Raw genomic sequence first — 17,692 nt, forward strand, 5'->3', positions numbered from 1 at the left:
TAAGCAAGACGACTTGTATTACCCCTTCCCCAGAGATGCCGTCACTCAGATACAATTATTTCTCATTAGGCCCATCATTCCCAAACCGGGTACCACGGCACCCTGTGGCACCACAGTCAACTCGTAGAGGAGCCGCAGGGTATTTGGATTTTCTAGGGAAGCATGGTGAAGTCTGCCGTAGACCTTGCAAAATGCCCTTATAAGATATTTGAACTTAACTACTGAATAAATGGAACTCCTTTAGATCGAGGGGCACCGTGAAAAAAGTATTGAGACAGGCCAGGTGCCGTAGGTCAGGGAAGCTCGGGAACCTCTTTGTTGGGCGCTGAGCTCTTCAAAGGTAAGGAGCCTATCGTAGTCATTTTTGTGCATGTCCTCTCCTCGTTAAAAACTAACAAAAAGTTCAGCCCTCATGTGGGCATACTGTAGGGCCCAACGGACATTCGTTGAATGAATAAAAATAAAAAGAATAGAACAGGATGTGTAACTGTAGCATCACCGCCCTGCCACTCAATGGCCCCTGTGTTCCTGATCTAAATAAACTGCTCAACAAGTGAGATGCTGCCTCTCCTCCCCACCGAGGAGGCCACGCTGATCCACCCGGAACTTCCTGTAACCGCTTCTAAGTCAGCGAAGTGCCCGGGGAGCTTCCAAAACACTCAGTTACTAACCTGAGTTTTGCTCACGTCTCCTGTGTGATTTATCAGCAGACACAGACCCAGAGCAGGACATTCTCCAACCCCCCAGCCATCCATGTGCAAAAAGCAGTTAAAGGAAAGCCAAGCCTCAACTTACTCGTGGAGTCCTCTTCCTGGGAAACGTGAGGTTGAGATAGTTGTGAGGAAGGGATGATTTGGCCACGCCCAAGTCATCATTTTCTCCGTAGTTTTTGCCCCAAGAGTCTGTTAGGAAGTAAAAGTATGGCTGAGATTTGGGTCCTGCCACAGCTACCCAAGGGTTCAGGGGTGTCACTGCTATAAGGTCCCTCCAAAATAATTTTTCTCCCCCCAACTAAAGATGTGAATGGCCTGGGAAGGGAGCTGTGCAGCCCCACCAGAGACCGCCAACACCGGGGGCAGACCAGAATCCTGGCGTCACGCATCACCTACACACAGACCCACTTACACACACGGGTCTGGGTGTGTGGGACCCACCCCTGTTTGGCCTCAAAGCCAAAGGGAAGGCATGGGTCAGCCCAGAACAGAAGACACCAGGGTGAAGGGCAGCCGGAGACGGCACAGGGCAGAGCTGGCTCCAGGGCAGAGCGAAGTGTGGTCCGAAGCAGGTGCTTACCCACAGGCCTCAGCGGGGTGCCCCGGAAGAGCTCGTAGAATTTGGACAGGTACATGACCATGCTGAGCTTGTCGGGCTCCTGCGCTGACGCCATCTCTTTGCCCGTGGTCACTGGGGGGATGCCAAACTCTCGCTCGGCCACGTCAAACGCCAGCTGGTTGTTCTCCACGGCATCATCTTCGTTCAGGGAGTCAAAGTTGCTGGAGAATCAAAACGAGGTGAAACTCAGGGAGAGGAGGCAGAGGTGGGGGGAGTGAAGGAGCGGGTCCCGAATCACACCCTGACCCCGCTCCCCAGGAAGCTCAGTCACAAGAAGCTAACACTGTCCAGATTTGGGCCACGAGAATGTCACGGCTGTCCCAAGATGGTGTACGCCACTTTGGGAAATGCATGAGCTACTTTGCCTGTAGATAGTTCCCTCACGTTTGTTTTCTTTTTGTTACAAAACTAACATGGGCTTCTTGTCAAAAAAGGATCAAGTGATTTATAACCTGTAAAGTGATAAGTGAGAGTCACCCCCTTCTCAAGGCAACCTCACGTCCTAAAGGTACCAATCGATAACGCCTTGGCAGGTTTCCTTTCAGCCCTTTGGATGCCTTTGCTCGTGGGCGTGAGGTTACACCGCACACAGTGATTTAAACACAACCTCAATCGATGCATTGTGCTTTCAACATCACGAGGTACTCACATAATTCCATCTCCCTAATGAACCTGACATGTTTCCCAACTTATAAATGAAGAAGCAAACTCAGAGAAGCCACGCGCCTTGCCCAATGGTACACAGCTAGTCAATTTGGGTCTCAGCTCTAATTATTTGGGCTGTAAACCGTCACATTTCCCCCCAGAATTAGGTCTTGCCCATCATTCCTGCCTAAGGGTAGAGCTCCATGGTGGGAATGCTCAACTTTCCCACGTGTGGAAATGGAGGGGCGGGAGACGGGTAACCACTGAGCCTGAGTCACATATTAGGAGCACAGATCAAAGGAGTTGTGGGCAGATTCATCAGTGCAAAGGGGAAACAAAACAAGCTTAAGGAAAAACTCAAATCAAAAATATGCAGAGAGATATTTTGAACCAAGTTCTGAAGATTCTGCCTCTAGCTGAACAGTCCTGGTTCCCCTCGTCTCCAGGGTCCCCGTGGGCAGTGAAGAGCTTGGCAGGCCCAGCTGGGCCCCAGACTCACATCAGCTCAGGCCGGAAGCGGTGGATGATGGCACACAGGGCCAGGCCACTCCGCCAGGACGTGGTCAGGTCAGTGACGTTGACGTGCTGGTAGCCCTCGGTCTGCTGCTGGCACCAGGTTAAGAGCTTGCTGGGCCGGATGTCTGACTCTGCAGTAACGGGAGACAGACAGTGAGGTGCTCTGGGGAAATCTCAGGGACCCCTGGGGACCGCTCTCTGACTGCCACCATGGCTGGGAACATGGGGAATAGCACCAAGGCAAGGGGCCCTGTGGAGAGCATGGCGGGAGGGCAGGCTGCTGGGGCAGGAAGCATGCTCTCCTATAGCAGGTCCCCAAGACCCTCTGGAACACAGAGGCGGGACGATGCGGACTCGGCCAGCATCTTGTCCAGTGGGGAAGCAGACACGTATGCGGGTGACAATGATGAGGTGCTGTAATGATGGAGAAGCAGGGTGCCGGGGAGCATGTGAGCGGGGTTGCCCGGCATCTGCCAGGGCCGGGACTCGCCACAGAGAGGCACAAAGAGGGTACATGTGAGCTGCTTCTTAAAAAGTGTCTAGCAATTCATCAGACAGAAGAAGGCGCTGCAGGAAGACAGAAAGGACTGCGCCGTGGAAAGACCAAGAAAACCCGTCCCCGTGTGTAGCATGGCTGATGACGGGCGGCAGCAGCGGGGCACGTGGTGCTGGAGGGAAGGGGGGTGGCTGGTAAGGCTGAGTGAGCCCAAAAGCAGGGAGGACACAAGGTCTGGGCGGGTGACCGGAGGCCAGAGGGGCCTTTAAGCAGGACGGTGACCTGAGCAAAGCCTGATGGGTGCTGGGAGTTATTCCTGTATCATCCCTGCCCCCCAGGACTGTGCCAGGCCCTGGATGACCAGGAAAAGAGTGGAGCACATGGAGCCTGTTGTCCAGCTGGGGAGGCAGACCCCAGACTGGAAATGAAGGGAGAAAGAGAGCAGGTCCTAGGGAAGTAATTCCGCAGTTCACTGTAATGTGCCAAGCGTGCAGCACATACGAACGCCTTGATGGTGGTTATAACATAGGGCGTCACTGTCCCGGTGTCACAGAAGGGGAAACTGAAGAGCAGAGGAGAGGAGCCTGGCCAAGGCCACCCAGGTCCTCTATGCCCCCGGGCAGCCTCCTCCCTGCAAAGCCCCTCCCAAGGGACCCGGGAGGGCGGCTTACCCCGCCTGGAGAGGCCCACGGATCTCCTCATGGAGCCCAGCCTCTTGAGGGGGGAGTGGTGCAGCTCCTTAGTGATGTACAAATGCTTCACCTACAAGCAAGAGAGAACACGCAGCTGCCCACCAGTCTTCCCCCACATTCCAGTCTCAGGGCCTCGGCACCTGACCTTCTTGACTTAGTATCTATCGGCCACTCCTTTCCTCTCCCGCTGGACCCTCAGCGAGGGGATGCAGGCCACCTGAGATACAGAGCGACAGGCCGCAATTATCCACACAGATGTGGAAGCACTCAAGTGTAAATATAGGTCACGGGCTAACTTAAAATGCACGCCACTGTTGGAGCTATTGACTGAGAGGCTCTGAGTCAATGGGAGAGAATAAGAGGACTCTAAGATGATGCTGAAAAGGACTCAAATTCACCAAGTAGACTGAGGGAGGTATGCTTAGCAACATGGTGTGCATGGTGACAAACGTGTGTAAATATATGTACAAATGTGGACGTCCACTTACATGTGTTCTACTTCTCTCCGGTGGGCCACAGAGGTGCTGACTCCACATTACTCTTGTGACTCCCCGAGAGTCACCGTAGGGCCCAGAGGCCTTGGTGGCCTTGGTCCCAGGGATGAGATTTCAGGTGACCCCTTCTTCCCACCACTCAGTGCAGGGGGCTCAGACGAGATCCCAGGGAAGAACTCACCTGATGGGGCCGCACACAGTGGGAGTTGAGGTTTGGGTACCGCGTGCCAGGGTCCAGCGTGTACTGCTCAAAGTTCTTGTTGATGTTCTCTGGGGTCGTTTGAGGTAACAGCCGGTAAAGACTTTCTCTGGAGGGAGGCAGGGCATGGGGTCAGGATTGCTCTTGAAGCCTGAGGCTTTGGTCGCCACCCCCACCCTCTCCAGCTCTCAAGGGCTTCTTAGATGTGTTTGTATAACCCTTCCCTGCAAAGCCTGACCCTCGTGGTTCTTGAGACCTGCAAAGTGGGGGAGGTTCAAGGGGTGCAGAGGAGGCAGGAAGGAGCCCGGGAGGTGGGAAAGCTGGCACCTCCCCCAGGCAGAGCTGGCAGCACAGGGACCTGTGGTTTTGTTATAACCGCCACTCAGCCACATGGCCTCTGGGGCCTATCCCCCATGACCACAGGCCACCACACCCAAGACCAGCCAAAGCCTGTCCCCACCCACCAGTCCTTACTGCTCCCAGGCCACCAGCTGTCACAGCCACGTGGCCAACAGCAGGGGTCTGGGAGGAAGCCCAGGCTCTCCTGGGGGATCAGAGAACCAGCCCCCAACAGGGTGGGGCACTCAGCGCTCCCATGGAAACTTCCCCAAACCTCTTCCGGGTCCCGGGCAACTGAGCAGTGCTGGAACCCCAACTTCAGGGCTACCCTGGATGAAAATTTCTTTGGCATTGAGGACCTACGGTCCTGGCCCCAGAGAAAGTCACTGAAGGAGGTAGATCGTGATGGAGAACGTTTCCTTGGGGACCCCGATGATCAAGCTACGTGTGGGAAGGCAGATGGGAGGGGACCGAGGCTTCATCCAGGTGCCACCGAGCAGCCAGCTGTGCTCCCTTCCTGCCCCAGCCGGGAGCCCGGCCCACACACTCACCTCTCAGCCAGCAGCTCCAGCGGAGGAGCGCCCTGGTCCCAGCTCTTCACCATCCAGGCCGTGTCAAAGGCTGCCAGGAAGCCGCGGGCACAGCCTGTGCCCATGGGCCAAAAGGGCTGCAAAAAAAAAAATGGAAATTTAGGGTGATTCTAACAACTCCCAGCCTGCTATCCAGTTCCATCCAGCACTCTCCCATTGCCAGACCCAGGCAAGGCTCTGGGGGTGCTGGGTGCAGGGGGTAGGGGTGGGGTGGGAGAGGTTACTGGACAGCCCCTAAGATTCACCACAAATACAAATATCCACAACCCAAGCCCTAGGTACAGGGGCCTAGGACACAGGAACAGCAAAACCGCTTTGGGGCTCAAAAAAGGCAGAGGCAAACTCCCACCCTGGGGGGGGGGGGGGGGGGATGGGGAATGTTTCATAAAAGATGCATTTATGCTGACTGAAAGGATGCATAGGATTCAGATTTAATCCATTCAGGAGCAGCGGGGATGGGGGGAGATAGCGGGCAAAGTCTTGGTGGCTGGAAATGGCAGAGCCTGATGGGTGAAGGGTCCGTGTGGTGTGGGTTCAGCGGTGATTATGGAGCAGAGTAATCACTGAGAAGTGGGTGTGGGGTGAGGTGCTGAGTGCTTAACCAAGGAGCTTAGGTTGTAGTCCACACACCATGGTGAGCAAGGGGTGAGTCATCAAACTCCCTTCTAACCAGACTGTCCCGTGCACACCCACAGCACAGTTGGGAATTTGATGCTCACCTTGGGTTAAATACATAAACACATTTTGGTTAGTGGTTCCCTTACGGATAAAAACAGAGCCCTTCTGAAAGCATTTATGTAACCTGAGGATCCTAGTGTTTGCGGATTTTCTGGGAAGCCTTCTGAGCAGGGAGGTCACGGACAGAACCGGGGCTTTGGGCCCACATGCCTCTCTTGCATCCTACGTGACCTCAATGTTGCAAGGCCACAAAGACCCACCCACATGAGGAAGGGATCTTGGCCCAGCTGAGGGTCCACATGCTCTGAGAAGGACGCCCTGAAGTCCAGACCAGGCCCCCTGAGTTTGTACTTCCGCAAAGAGGTCAGCCCAGAAGCACCCCAGGAGGAGGAGAAAGCTCTCTGGCCGATACAGACACATGGGCTCCCCTGGATTTAGTGGAAGGGCTGGATCTGAGGCCACGCTGGGCTTGGTGGAGTCCCGACTGGCCGAGGGCCTGCCCTCCCCGGCTGTGTGACAGCAGAGGCTGCCGGGCAAACATAAACGGGGGGTCTCTCTTCAGGCAGGAGTGAGGGGGCCCCACATGCCGGCAGTACCTCAAGCAAGCTGTCGCCCACCAGGGCCACGAGCAGCTGGTGGTTCTGCCGCTCGCGCACCAGGGCCGCGTTCTCCGAGGCGTACATGCAGGTGAAGTCGAACATTGCCACGTCCGGCTGCTCATAGTGGTTCATGGCGAAGTCTAAGGATGGCAGCTGGTAGTTGGTGGCGAAGTCCGCAGCCTCTCGGGCGTAGGAGAGCAGGTGGTCCTGGTTCACGTTCTCTGCGCACAGCAGCATCTCCGTGTCAATGTAGTCCTGCGGGGAGAACAGAAGCACAGTGCGGCCGCCTGCCCCTCCAAGGGCCAGGCCTGGCACCCCCTCCCTCGCAGAAGGGCTTGGAAGGGGTCTGCACAGGGAGACTAGTCCAAGCAGACAAAGAAAATCAGGGCCAAGGGAAGAAAGAGGAACCAAATCGGCCAGCTGTGAGGGTTAACGGAGTTGTGATTAAGCATCCAAGGCAAAAGGGAAATGAGATATATCACAGTTCTCCCCTTATCAGAAAGAAAACAGCATTGGAATTCCTCAGGGAGGTAATTTTTTCCTGGCACTAAGTTCCAAAAGAACAGTCTCACGTAGGGGTTCCAACAGAGAACATGGTGTTGTAATGGACACTGTACATACTAATGGTCTTGCAGCAAACACAGCAGCATCTTTCATATGGCTGGTTCTCCTGATAACTTCAGTGAAATTAAAAGAGAGAAGAGTGAGAAAGAGTGAGTGTACAATGAACTAAGCTAAGCTCATATGGTCCAGATGTGCTGTGTTTAGTGGTCAAACGAGACCAGAAAAGAAATGGGTGTTTGCCATCACTCAGACTTGCTCTCCAAAATTCATTTCCCCTTTTCTCAACAGGCTGAAGGCTGCTCAGGGCCCTGCTCTCACAGTATTAACTGCTATACTTCCTGCCAGCGGGTGGAGAATCTGAGCCTAGAGGACCAGGATACCCATTCTGGAGGGACCTGCAGGAGAGCTGTCTCCCAAGTCTAATCTGCTCATCCTGTGGCTAAAGAAACTAAAAGACCATCTTTCCCAAAAGGTGACACAGAAGGTGCACATCCCTGGGGGAGGCGGGGCAGGGACTAGTGTGTATTAGACCGACACAGGCCTTGGGTTTTTGAAAGCAACAGGTTAAGTCCCACCTCTGCTGTGTACCGACGGAGTAAATGTGGGTAAGTTAGTAAACTCTTCGGACTTTCCATTTTCTTACTTGTAAAATGGGGATAACAAATTCAGTTCACAGAGCCGTGTGAGGACTGAATGAGACCGTGTGGAACCCCCAGCCTGACGCAGGCACGTGGGAAGGGCTCAATGAGTGGGAATTCCTTTCCTCAGTAACCATGACACAGAATGCAGCCTGTGGGGAGTGCAGCCTGGACCCACCCAAGGCACCAGCAAGAGCTTTTACAAAGAAGGCACAGTCTCATCTACAAACAGAGTGACCTACCGGGCCCATTCTCCCCATAGCCATGCCTTCAAATACCTCGTCCCGGGAATTCTACTATTTCCACACTCACACCACGTCCCCCCAGTTGGCCTTGGACCAAGAGCGCTTTGTTAGGTCACCGTGTCCAGGCTGGAGCGTCAGCTATTTGATTTTCCTTCTCAGACCTGTTCCTACACTTACATGGTCACTTCCTTCCCTTGCAGGAGTGGAAAGGAGACAGGGAAACATCAACAGATGGGTCTCAGAAAGCCACCTCTTTAAGACATGCTGCAAGCACCTGGAGGTGGACCAGGCGACAAGTGGGTGTGACAACGTGCAATGTCTGGGCCAATGCCCCAAGCAGGATGGTGGGGACCTGGCAAAGGACGGACCCCCAGGAGGCACTGGGATGACAGCCCCTCTGGCCCGGGGCTGCTGGAAGGAGCCAGGGGCCTTGCAGGGCAGGAGGTCGCAGGTGAGTGAGTGGATGGCAGAAGGAGAACTTTAGGGAGGGGGTAGAAACAAGGACAAGAAAGAAAAAAGTGGGACTGAGGCTCTGGGGAAAGTGGGCAGGCATGGGGAAGTAGTTCTGAATTCCGATAAAAGCAGGGGGATGAAATTGGGCCCCATTTTCCACAGGCCTAGGGAACTGAAGCGAGGCTGAGTGCTAGACAGACAGGTGGGGCAGCAGAGGGAAGCAGCAAAAACGAGCAAAGGTGGGTAATACAAACGGAAGAACGGTCACCCCACATGGTGAGCTAGAAAGAGGCTGGAGTCCAGAAGCGAAGGCCGGGCAAGGCCTGTCCAGTGCTTCAAATGAGGGTGGACTCAGGCTCGGGAGACCAGCTGTGATGGGCATCCACCTCGCACACCTGGCCACCATGCTCCCGTCATGGTGAGACCAAGCCCGCTGCATCCCGGAATCCTTGCCTGCGTGTGGGAGGGCCAGCAGAGGCAGGGTCCGGGGGGTGGGCCCCTCCCTGTGGGGGAGAGCTAGGTGGGCACAGCTGGGAGCCAGGAGGCATGGTTTCTCGAGGAGAAACGTTCCTCTCCCTTCAGTAGCTGTAGAAAGCAGCCCAGAGATGAGCAGGAAGAGAAGGGGAAGCAGGTCAATCAGTCATTCAGTGAGCCTGTTCTCGGCACCTCCTGTGTGCCTGTGGGAGGATGCTGACCCACGTGGGGAGGACTTGCCATTCCTTCAGGAGCAAGAGATTTATGTTAATTCAAGTGGCTCAGGACACAAGGTTTGGCTCCCAGCTTATGCAAATACTGTAGAGCTTAGCTAGACCCTGGAGACTGGAGCCAGCGTTCCTGAACCGAATGGGTGTCCAGTTCTCCCATGTCCAGCCAATTTCTAGGTAAGAGTCCATGTCTTATACCTACAGGCCCCTCAGCACAGCTCAGCAGATGCTCCCAGAGTCTCTGGCGGGGAGGAAAGGCCTGGGTGAGGACAAGCACGGGCTTGGGTCTGCTCCCAGCTCCTCCATAGTTACAATATGTGGGACCAGAGTGAGCCACGATGGAGAGAGCCTGAGATGGGAGGTGGAGGGGCTCAGACACCAAGGAATCGAGTCGCCATGAACAACATGTCATGGCCTGGAACAGTGCCCTGGGGTAACCTGAGGGAAGCTCAGCATCCAGAGGCTGGAGTGCTCAGCCAGGGACCCAGGAAACGCAAGTCACACTTTGCCTAATGCCCCAGGGATGGGCTGACACAGGCACCCCTCCCCCACAAAAGTACCCATTGCACCTGCACCCCTGGCCCAAATAGTCCTTCACTATCTGACACAGGCATCCCGACAGAGGTGGCAACTTTGGGAGCAGAGGAAAGAAGGGGAGACCGCCTTGCCTCCCCCCAGGGCAGCAGGGGGCACCCCATGTTGAGCCATTGCTCCCACCAGAGGTGCTCAGCTGACTTCATTCAACCCACTCCCTCATTCACACCTCCTTTCCGGCAACTTAGGTTCTCATCCAACCACTGAGCAATGTGACCTCCTGCCCTGCAAGGCCCCCTGGGTCCTCCCAGCAGCTGGACCAGGTGGACTGTCATCCCAGTGCCTCCTGGGGGTCCGTCCCTTTGCCAGGTCCCCACCCTCCTGCTTGGGGCATTGGCCCCAGGGGAGGGCTGGTTATGAGTGCCATCTGGCCGCTGCCAGCTCAGGCTGGCGAGAAGATAGGGACAAGTGGCAGTGAATGGTCACCATGCTGCTCGGCTGTAGGCCTGCACGGAGAGCAGGCTGACCCTGGACTGAGATACTTATCTCGAGGCTGTGGTAGGAGCGGCAGGGTCAGGGGCTCAGGAGAGATTGAACACCTGATCAAAGTCGTGTCCAGCCCAGGGCTCACCACTCTATGCTTCTTCCTCCCAGCCCTGCCCTCTGTTTAGGCAGGAAAACATGGAGGCGAGAAGCAGACGCCAGGAAGCCAGCAGGACAAAAAAACAGGTGCCAAAGCAGGCGGAGAAGGTGTGGAGGGAACTTGCAATCCGCTGTGTGCTAGGAGCGGTGCCAGGTGCTCGGTGTACATCTTTAAAGGTGCTCTCCCAAACCACCCTTTCAGACAGAAACTATTACTCCTCCTCTGCACACGAGAAGACTGAGGTTCGGAAAGATTAGGCAGCCTAGTCGCCGCCCTGAGTTAACAGGTGGCAGAGCCAAGATTCAACTCAATGTTTTAATCCTCACCTGCAGAGTGAGGATATTTTTCCCACTGATTTTAGAGAGAGTGGAAGGGAGGAGGGAGAGAGAGAAACATCAATTTGAGAGACACATTGACTGGTTGCCTCCTGCATGAGGGCGGGAATCAGACCTGCAGTCAGGTATGTGCCCTTGACCGAGAATTGAACTGGCGACCCTCCAGTATGCAGGCCGACACTCTAACCACTTAACCACACCAGGCAGGGCTCAACTCAAGTTTTTTTTTGTTTTTTTGTTTTTTTTTTACTACAAGAGCTTTTCCCCTTCCACGACAAGGAGGCTACAGCATGAAATTCACAGTGATAGTATCTCTCTGTCGCACTTGGACAAGAAGCCCCCATCTGCCTCCAATGACTGTGCCCTCCCAGAAAAGAGGGCAAGGCTGAAGGAGATGTGGGGGAGAAGAAGACTCAGGTGATCTCTCAGGGGGCAAAGACCCACACTAACACCCGGGTTAAGGACTCAGCCCCCCCGCCCCTGCCTTCCTCGCCCCAACCCCGCCCCAGTTCTCTGCAGAAACGCCTCTGCATGCATTGGTGTGGGCTGTTCTTGCAACACCAAGGAGAAGGAAAGTGGTGGGGGGGGTCCCTTCCCCTCCCCCCTTCTTCAGTTCCTGGCAGGACCATGGCTGCTCCTACACTGGCCGATGCAGCCAGCCCGGGCACAAAGGGAAAGGCAGGACGTAACAGCCCAGAGAGACGTACGTTGATGATGACCCCTTTGTCGAGCAGGCTCTGCTTCTTGGCGGTCATGACAAAATAGTGGGTGCAGTCCTTGTAGTAAACGATGTTCTCCAGATCGATCCCTGAAAAGAGAAGCGAGTGTGCGCTCAGTCCCAGTGCGTGCTCGGTGCCCAGTGTGCCAGGAGCTCCGCGTTGCCTGCATGTTTACCTGCAGCCTGTTCACACTAGATACATTTTAAAGACATGGCAAGTGCCAGAATTTACCCAAGCGAACACAGCTACGTGAGGTTTCCACCATTTCCTGGCTCTGTGTGGAAATCCAGGTGCAGGGGCAGGAGCAACTCAGGTGAGAGGGCCGGGTTGTATCTTTTTTTCACTTTCCACCCATTGCAAAGACGCTTTATAGCAGAGGTTCTCAACCTTCTGGCCCTTTAAATACAGTTCCTCATGTTGTGACCCAACCATAAAATTATTTTCGTTACTACTTCATAACTGTAATGTTGCTACTGTTATGAATCGTAATGTAAATATCTGATGTGCAGGATGGTCTTAGGCGACCCCTGTGAAAGGGTCGTTCGACCGCCAAAGGGGTCACGACCCACAGGTTGAGAACCGCTGCTTTATAGACTAGGTTTCTGCGTTTAAGACAAATGAGAGGATAGCTTAGCTCAGTGCTTCTCAAAGTGGGGACCCCAGCCAGGAGCCTCCGAGAACGTATTAGAAACGCCAATGACCAGGGCACCGCCCGGCCTGCGGAATCAGAAGCCGCGGGGGCGACTGGATTCACCTTTGAGAAGCACTGGCGTGGCTCCCTCCAAGGGACAGAGAGGAGCAGACGCATGGCAATTATCCGCAGTTGACACAGAGGCGTGCTGGGTAACCATAGGAACCCCGTTATTACTGCTAAATAGGAAACAGCCGTCAAGGCAGAGGGCCCCCCGGAGAATCAGAGGAAACTCAGCGCTATCAGTGTGCGAGGGGCAGAGTTGTGAAACAATGGCCAAAGGTGACGACCACAGCAGAGTTTAAAGGAAGCTCGTTCAGACGTGAGGAAAAACACACCCCATGTCCTGTCAGAATTCATAGTTGGTGGTTTATTTAAGTATTTATTTTCCTGGGTTTTGAGGGGAAGGGAGGGTTGGAGAATTCTTAAATCATTCAAAGGGACATAATCTGCGGGAAGGAAATCCTTTTTTTTTAAATAAAATAATGCAACCGTGCTGAACTTCAGAGGGTCATGCAGTGGGCACACATCACGGGGGCCAGGGGAGGCCGAGTCTGGCGCAGTAACAAACCCCGTTCCTAGAAAACTAGCTTAACAAACAATCCCGCAGAAGCAGTTTTAGCTGCGACAGTGAGTCACTGAGAGGTCTAAATCAGAAGTCAGCAGGCTTTTTCTGTGAAGAGCCAGAGAGTAAACACTTTGGGCCTTGTGGGCCCTCCGGTCTGTGCCCGGCCCCTCCTGGTGAAGCAGCACCGGCAACGAGGTAACCACATGGGGTGGGGGCTGGGTTCCATAGACCTTTATTTTTAGACATTGAAACTTGAATTTCATATAACTTTCAATTTTTCTCAAAACAGTTTCCCTTTGATTTTTCTTCAGCCATTGAAAGATATTTAAATGATGCTGTGCTCAAAGGCAAGACAGAAACATGTGGCCAGCCAGCTTGTCACCCGATGGAGTAAACAATTAAGCAGTGACAATACATCCACTGAATGAGCTATTCTGCCAAAGCTGACCATCAGGACGACTAGGCGGCCACAGGGACAGTATTTAACGTGTGAGGCTGAATGAGAAAAGCAGAATAACAAAGAGCATTGGCACTATCAGGGAGCTAGGTCCACGGAAAAGGTAGGGATGCAGGAGGAAGGTCACTGAGAAGCAGCATTGAAAATGAGGAGCATCCCTGGCCAGGGGGTGCTGGGTGTGGATGATTTACTAGTATTTTTAGTGTAAAGATTTACCATTGTTGTTGCACTGCCTTTTCAAGGGGAGAGAGATTTTTAAATTAGGTTAATAAGGAAAAAAATCTGGAAATGTCTTAATCGGGGGTGGGCGTTTCATGCCTCACCTTCCCCTCGGCCTGCTTTATTTCCCCCCCCCCTCCTTACAGACCACCTGCGGCGTCATTTGTTTACTGACAGTCTCCTTCGATGGTACCTGAGCTCCAAGAGTGGGTTTTGTTTGGTCCACTTCTCTGTCTCACACCCTTGAACACCGTCTGGTACCTCGTAGGCATTCAATGCATATTTGTCAAGTAAGTAAATGAATACGTTCCTCAAGGCCCCAGGAAGTGTCAAGCTCCCTGGGCATCCTGGACCCCTGGGAGGAAGGGCAGCTGGCACACTGCACAAAGGCACCTGGGCTTCTGCAGGGACCACCCCCAGGTGACTGGCTCCCCACTCAGAGCGCTCCCTGAATTTCACACTGATCTCCGCACAGCCCGACCGGGCTGCATTAGGAGGGGTAACGTGGGGTCCCTCCCTGGACAGTTGCTGCTTCGGGTGGGGACCGTGTCAGCCTTTGGCTTTATATCCCACAATATTCAATCCCAGGACATGATGGGCATTCCGTAAATGTTTCCTGAGTAAATAAGTAGGTATCTATAGTCACATACAACATCTAGAACTTTCCCTCAAGAATCCCTCTTGTCCTGGAAGGAATCCTGCCCGTTATTAAGGAGAAATCCCTGTTTCCACTCAATCAGAGTGAGTATTCCAGTCCCAAGAGCTGGGGAAGGCAGTGGCTCCTCGGGGAAGTGACAGTGCCTGGTTTGGAGAAAGGTGACAGTCTCACCTGTTTCTTCCTTAAGGTCCTGGAAGAACTTCTGATTGAAGATGAAGGCCACGCCACTGATCTCCTCCACCTTGGCCTCGGCAGTGCTGTTTCTGTTTATGAAGTTGGCGGTGATTGCGATAGCCAACTTCCCACGGAACTCTTTTCTCCTGAACCCTGCGGAGGGAAAGGGAAGGAGTGGGTCTTTCTTCTGGACTTGGTGTGAAAGCTGGAAAAGATGACTGAGAAAGCTGCCCTCCGACGTCCATCGGTCAGCGAAACTCACGGTCCCAGCAGACTCGCTGGACAGGACCTTTGTCTTCAGCCAGCTGTGGGAACGCCCCCACAGCCCCTCACCATATCAGCAAGCCTCATGCTGATTCCCAAACCTCTCTGTCAAAAATCCCTTTGACTAAAACTCTTGGGTTTCTACTGTACACCCACTCCTTTGAGTCATTCTCCATTAGAACTTTGTCAAAAATGGTCAGAAATGGCCATTTTTCTCTAGTCTAATATTTCTTAATGGGGGGTGATTTTGTCCCCACCAGAGGGCATTTGGCAAAGTGTTGAGACATTTCTGGTTGCCACAACTGGGGGTACCACTTGGTGTCAAGTGGGTAGAGGCCAGGGATGTTGCTAAGCATCCTATAATGCCTTGGGGACACCCATGATGAAGAATTATCTGCCCAAAATGTTAATAGTGCTGATTCAGAGACTCTGCTCTGGCCTGCCTTCTTGGTCCCAAGTTGCTCAAATGGCTCGTCCTCCCCAGCCCACCCTTCAAGTTCACGAAATGCCAAACTACACGCAAGCTAAGCATGAATCCCGAATTTTCAAATATTCAAACTGAGTTTCCTCACACCATTATAAACTCTAACAGCACAATATCCAGGTTGGCAGCTTTAAAATTCCTTATCAGATATTGGTTATTGATTGCAGGGGAACAGGTATGAGGTGGAGAGAGAGGAACAGCACTGTTCCCACAGCAGGTGGGAAGGACCTCGGCGGGCCAATCTCACACCCTGAATTCTCTCGGATGAGCCCTATGTCGGGGAGTGTGTTCCATCCTCAGAGAAGGTGCCTCCGCAGTCAGACGTCTGCTGTCTGCAGCCCTCGAGCCGGGCAAGCTCGAAAAGCAGACCTGTGCTCCTCAAAGAGATGCCACCTAGGAAGATTCACCCACAACCCCTGGTCTCAAACTAGTACAGTTAGTGCCAGTGAGTACAACCTGTGTACCAGTTAGTCTTGGGGCCGGGGTGGAGGTGCCTGGAGGCATTTCCTGGCAGTGCGGCTCCTCTCTCAACCTAACCAGGTCCTAACCCAAGAAAACATGTGCTCCCAAGTTTACAACTCAGAGAAGCAGTTTTGCACCCTGACAGTTTGGGCAAAACTCGTCTTCCTGTCCAGCACTGAATGTGCTTAAAAGTCATGAGAATAGCAGGGCTCCTCCTCTGGAGCATTATCCTCAACAGCAAACTGATGCCATTAATAGTATACAAATGCTTTTCTGAGATGAAGTAAGTAGGAAAGTGCTTAGCACCACGGCTTGAACGTTGGCAGGTGCTCAATAAAGGGGGGTTGATTTTTTTCTTTTAATTTTCATGGCATTTAACCTTTACAAAGCATTTGTACATAGGAGTCCTTCCCCAGCCCTTATAACGATGCTCTAATGGGGTTGGATTTTCCACATTTTACAGATGGAAAAACCAAGGTTCAGAGAGAATTAAATGGCTGCTATCTAGACACTCACCTCAGGCACGACAGGGTGGTCTGCCCTTCTATCAAGACCCCCTCCAGCTTTGGCACCTGTCACCTCACCCCCTCTTCTCCACCTCCTTCCGGATACACCCCCTCCCATTTCTCTCCCCATCCTTGGTGCCAAAAAGAAGAGTCTTCACCTTCCAGTGTGTTCCTGCGGCCATCGGCACCGATGATGACATCGAACTCGAACTCCGACAGGGAGTGGTCAGCAGGGAGAAATTCTGCCCGCCAGCCAATTTCTACCAGGACAGAAAAAGGAGATGAGTTGGCACAGAGAGTAGCGGGAAGAGTGATTATACCCCCTCTGTGTTGGCCATGAGAAAGGGACAATGCCACCTGGTGTAGGCACCCCAGACAGAGCCTCCACAGGAAAGACCCAGCGCTGTCCAGATTCACACTGGAATCTGGAGTCCTTCTGGCTTTAGTGTCAGTTCAGTCCAAGATGAAGTTAACCAGCAGCGCCAACCCCATGCCTGGTTTTACTGGTCTCTACAGGTAAAGGCTGGGAGTCTATCCTCAATGATTCTCAAACCAGTCTCACTTGGACCTTATATTTTTCAACAGATTCTCCCATGTTCTCTTCGTAGTCCCCAGGTTCCTCAGGGCCCTTCCATTGCGAAAGAGACCCAAAAGGATGTGCAGGGTGTAATGAAACCAGTTTGACTTCCTACTTTATTATGCTCAAAATGTTCCATTGTGCAGCACACAGTCTTTTATGAAACCATATTCAAGTGAAACCTTGATGGCTACCCATAATCAGAATTTAATATCCACGGGAGGTCTGGGGAAGATGAACAGCACATGGGTCTCAGAGTTTAATGGATGCCCAGCGACAAAAGCCAAATAACACTTCCCCTAAGTTCTCAATATTCCGGCTAAGACAGGAGAAGTCAGAGTTGTAGCCGTGTGTGAAACTGTGAGGTTTCTGACACGATCTGCCTCAGAACTGAAAGCCCTGCCCAGGCAGGAGAAGATTTTGATAATAAGGATGATGCAAAGGCGTCATGAACAAACCCTCTGATCATAGTGTACATATAGCATCAGAATTTACATACAAACCCTAAAAAAGGAGGGGTTGCTAAATAAGACATAACTACAATGGGTGAATTTTATGATTTATAAATTATACTTCAATAAAGCTTAAAATAATACGCCCTAACCAGTTTGGCTCAGTGGATAGAGCGTCGGCCTGCGGACTGAAGGGTCCCAGGTTCGATTCTGGTCAAGGTTATGTGCCTTGGTTGCGGGCACATCCCCAGTTGGGGGTGTGCAGGAAGCAGCTGATCGATGTTTCTAACTGTCTATCCCTCTCCCTTCCTCTCTGTAAAAAGTCAATAATATATATATATATTTTTAAAAAGCTTAAAAATATTATATACCATATAATATTTTGAACATGTATTTCATACTTGCTCTAGAAACTTCACATTCTTTACTGGACTTTAATACTACCATGCAGGGACATCAAGTGTATCCTCATATCTGTGTGTACACAAACAGCTTGAAGAGCATGTGAATGAACTTGATCAGACAACCAAATCTGTATTCTAGCCTACTCCTGATTGGACTTCCTTTGTCAAAGTGGCAGGATAATCAAATTACAGGTTTTGTGGCTTAATACTATATCCCCTGACAGCTGAAGAGCAAACCTAAAGTGATAGCAATGGTCAAAAAAGGTAAAATAGCCATTGATGAAATTATGTAAAAAAGCTCCAAAAAAAGAATTATTGAGAGCTACAAATGTAATTTCCATTTTGCAATGTCTCATTTCCA

The 17,692-nt window shown here is 52.5% G+C and overlaps 1 protein-coding gene and 1 long non-coding RNA gene across 11 annotated transcripts in view; one reads left to right on the forward strand and one right to left on the reverse strand.

Annotated features, from left to right (window-relative positions):
- Positions 1 to 17,692, forward strand: part of LOC139017202 (uncharacterized) — a 425,767-nt gene that overhangs the window by 348,641 nt on the left and 59,434 nt on the right. The gene's annotated exons all lie outside the window — the stretch shown is intronic.
- Positions 1 to 17,692, reverse strand: part of MICAL2 (microtubule associated monooxygenase, calponin and LIM domain containing 2) — a 207,781-nt gene that overhangs the window by 97,872 nt on the left and 92,217 nt on the right. For all 10 annotated transcript variants that reach the window (XM_070425266.1, XM_070425263.1, XM_070425264.1 and 7 more), the window contains 10 exons: positions 16,057 to 16,158; positions 14,180 to 14,335; positions 11,404 to 11,504; positions 6,578 to 6,835; positions 5,265 to 5,380; positions 4,357 to 4,483; positions 3,661 to 3,751; positions 2,477 to 2,624; positions 1,294 to 1,493; positions 796 to 902 (listed from right to left, as the gene is read on the reverse strand). In XM_070425266.1, the coding sequence (XP_070281367.1) occupies positions 796 to 902; positions 1,294 to 1,493; positions 2,477 to 2,624; positions 3,661 to 3,751; positions 4,357 to 4,483; positions 5,265 to 5,380; positions 6,578 to 6,835; positions 11,404 to 11,504; positions 14,180 to 14,335; positions 16,057 to 16,158 (1,406 nt within the window). The remainder of the gene's footprint in view (positions 1 to 795; positions 903 to 1,293; positions 1,494 to 2,476; positions 2,625 to 3,660; positions 3,752 to 4,356; positions 4,484 to 5,264; positions 5,381 to 6,577; positions 6,836 to 11,403; positions 11,505 to 14,179; positions 14,336 to 16,056; positions 16,159 to 17,692) is intronic.

The sequence above is a fragment of the Myotis yumanensis genome, unplaced genomic scaffold (genome assembly GCF_028538775.1).
Source record: "Myotis yumanensis isolate MYYU_CA2020_CCGP unplaced genomic scaffold, mMyoYum1.0.hap1 SCAF_10, whole genome shotgun sequence".
Taxonomy (NCBI): Eukaryota; Metazoa; Chordata; class Mammalia; order Chiroptera; family Vespertilionidae; genus Myotis; species Myotis yumanensis.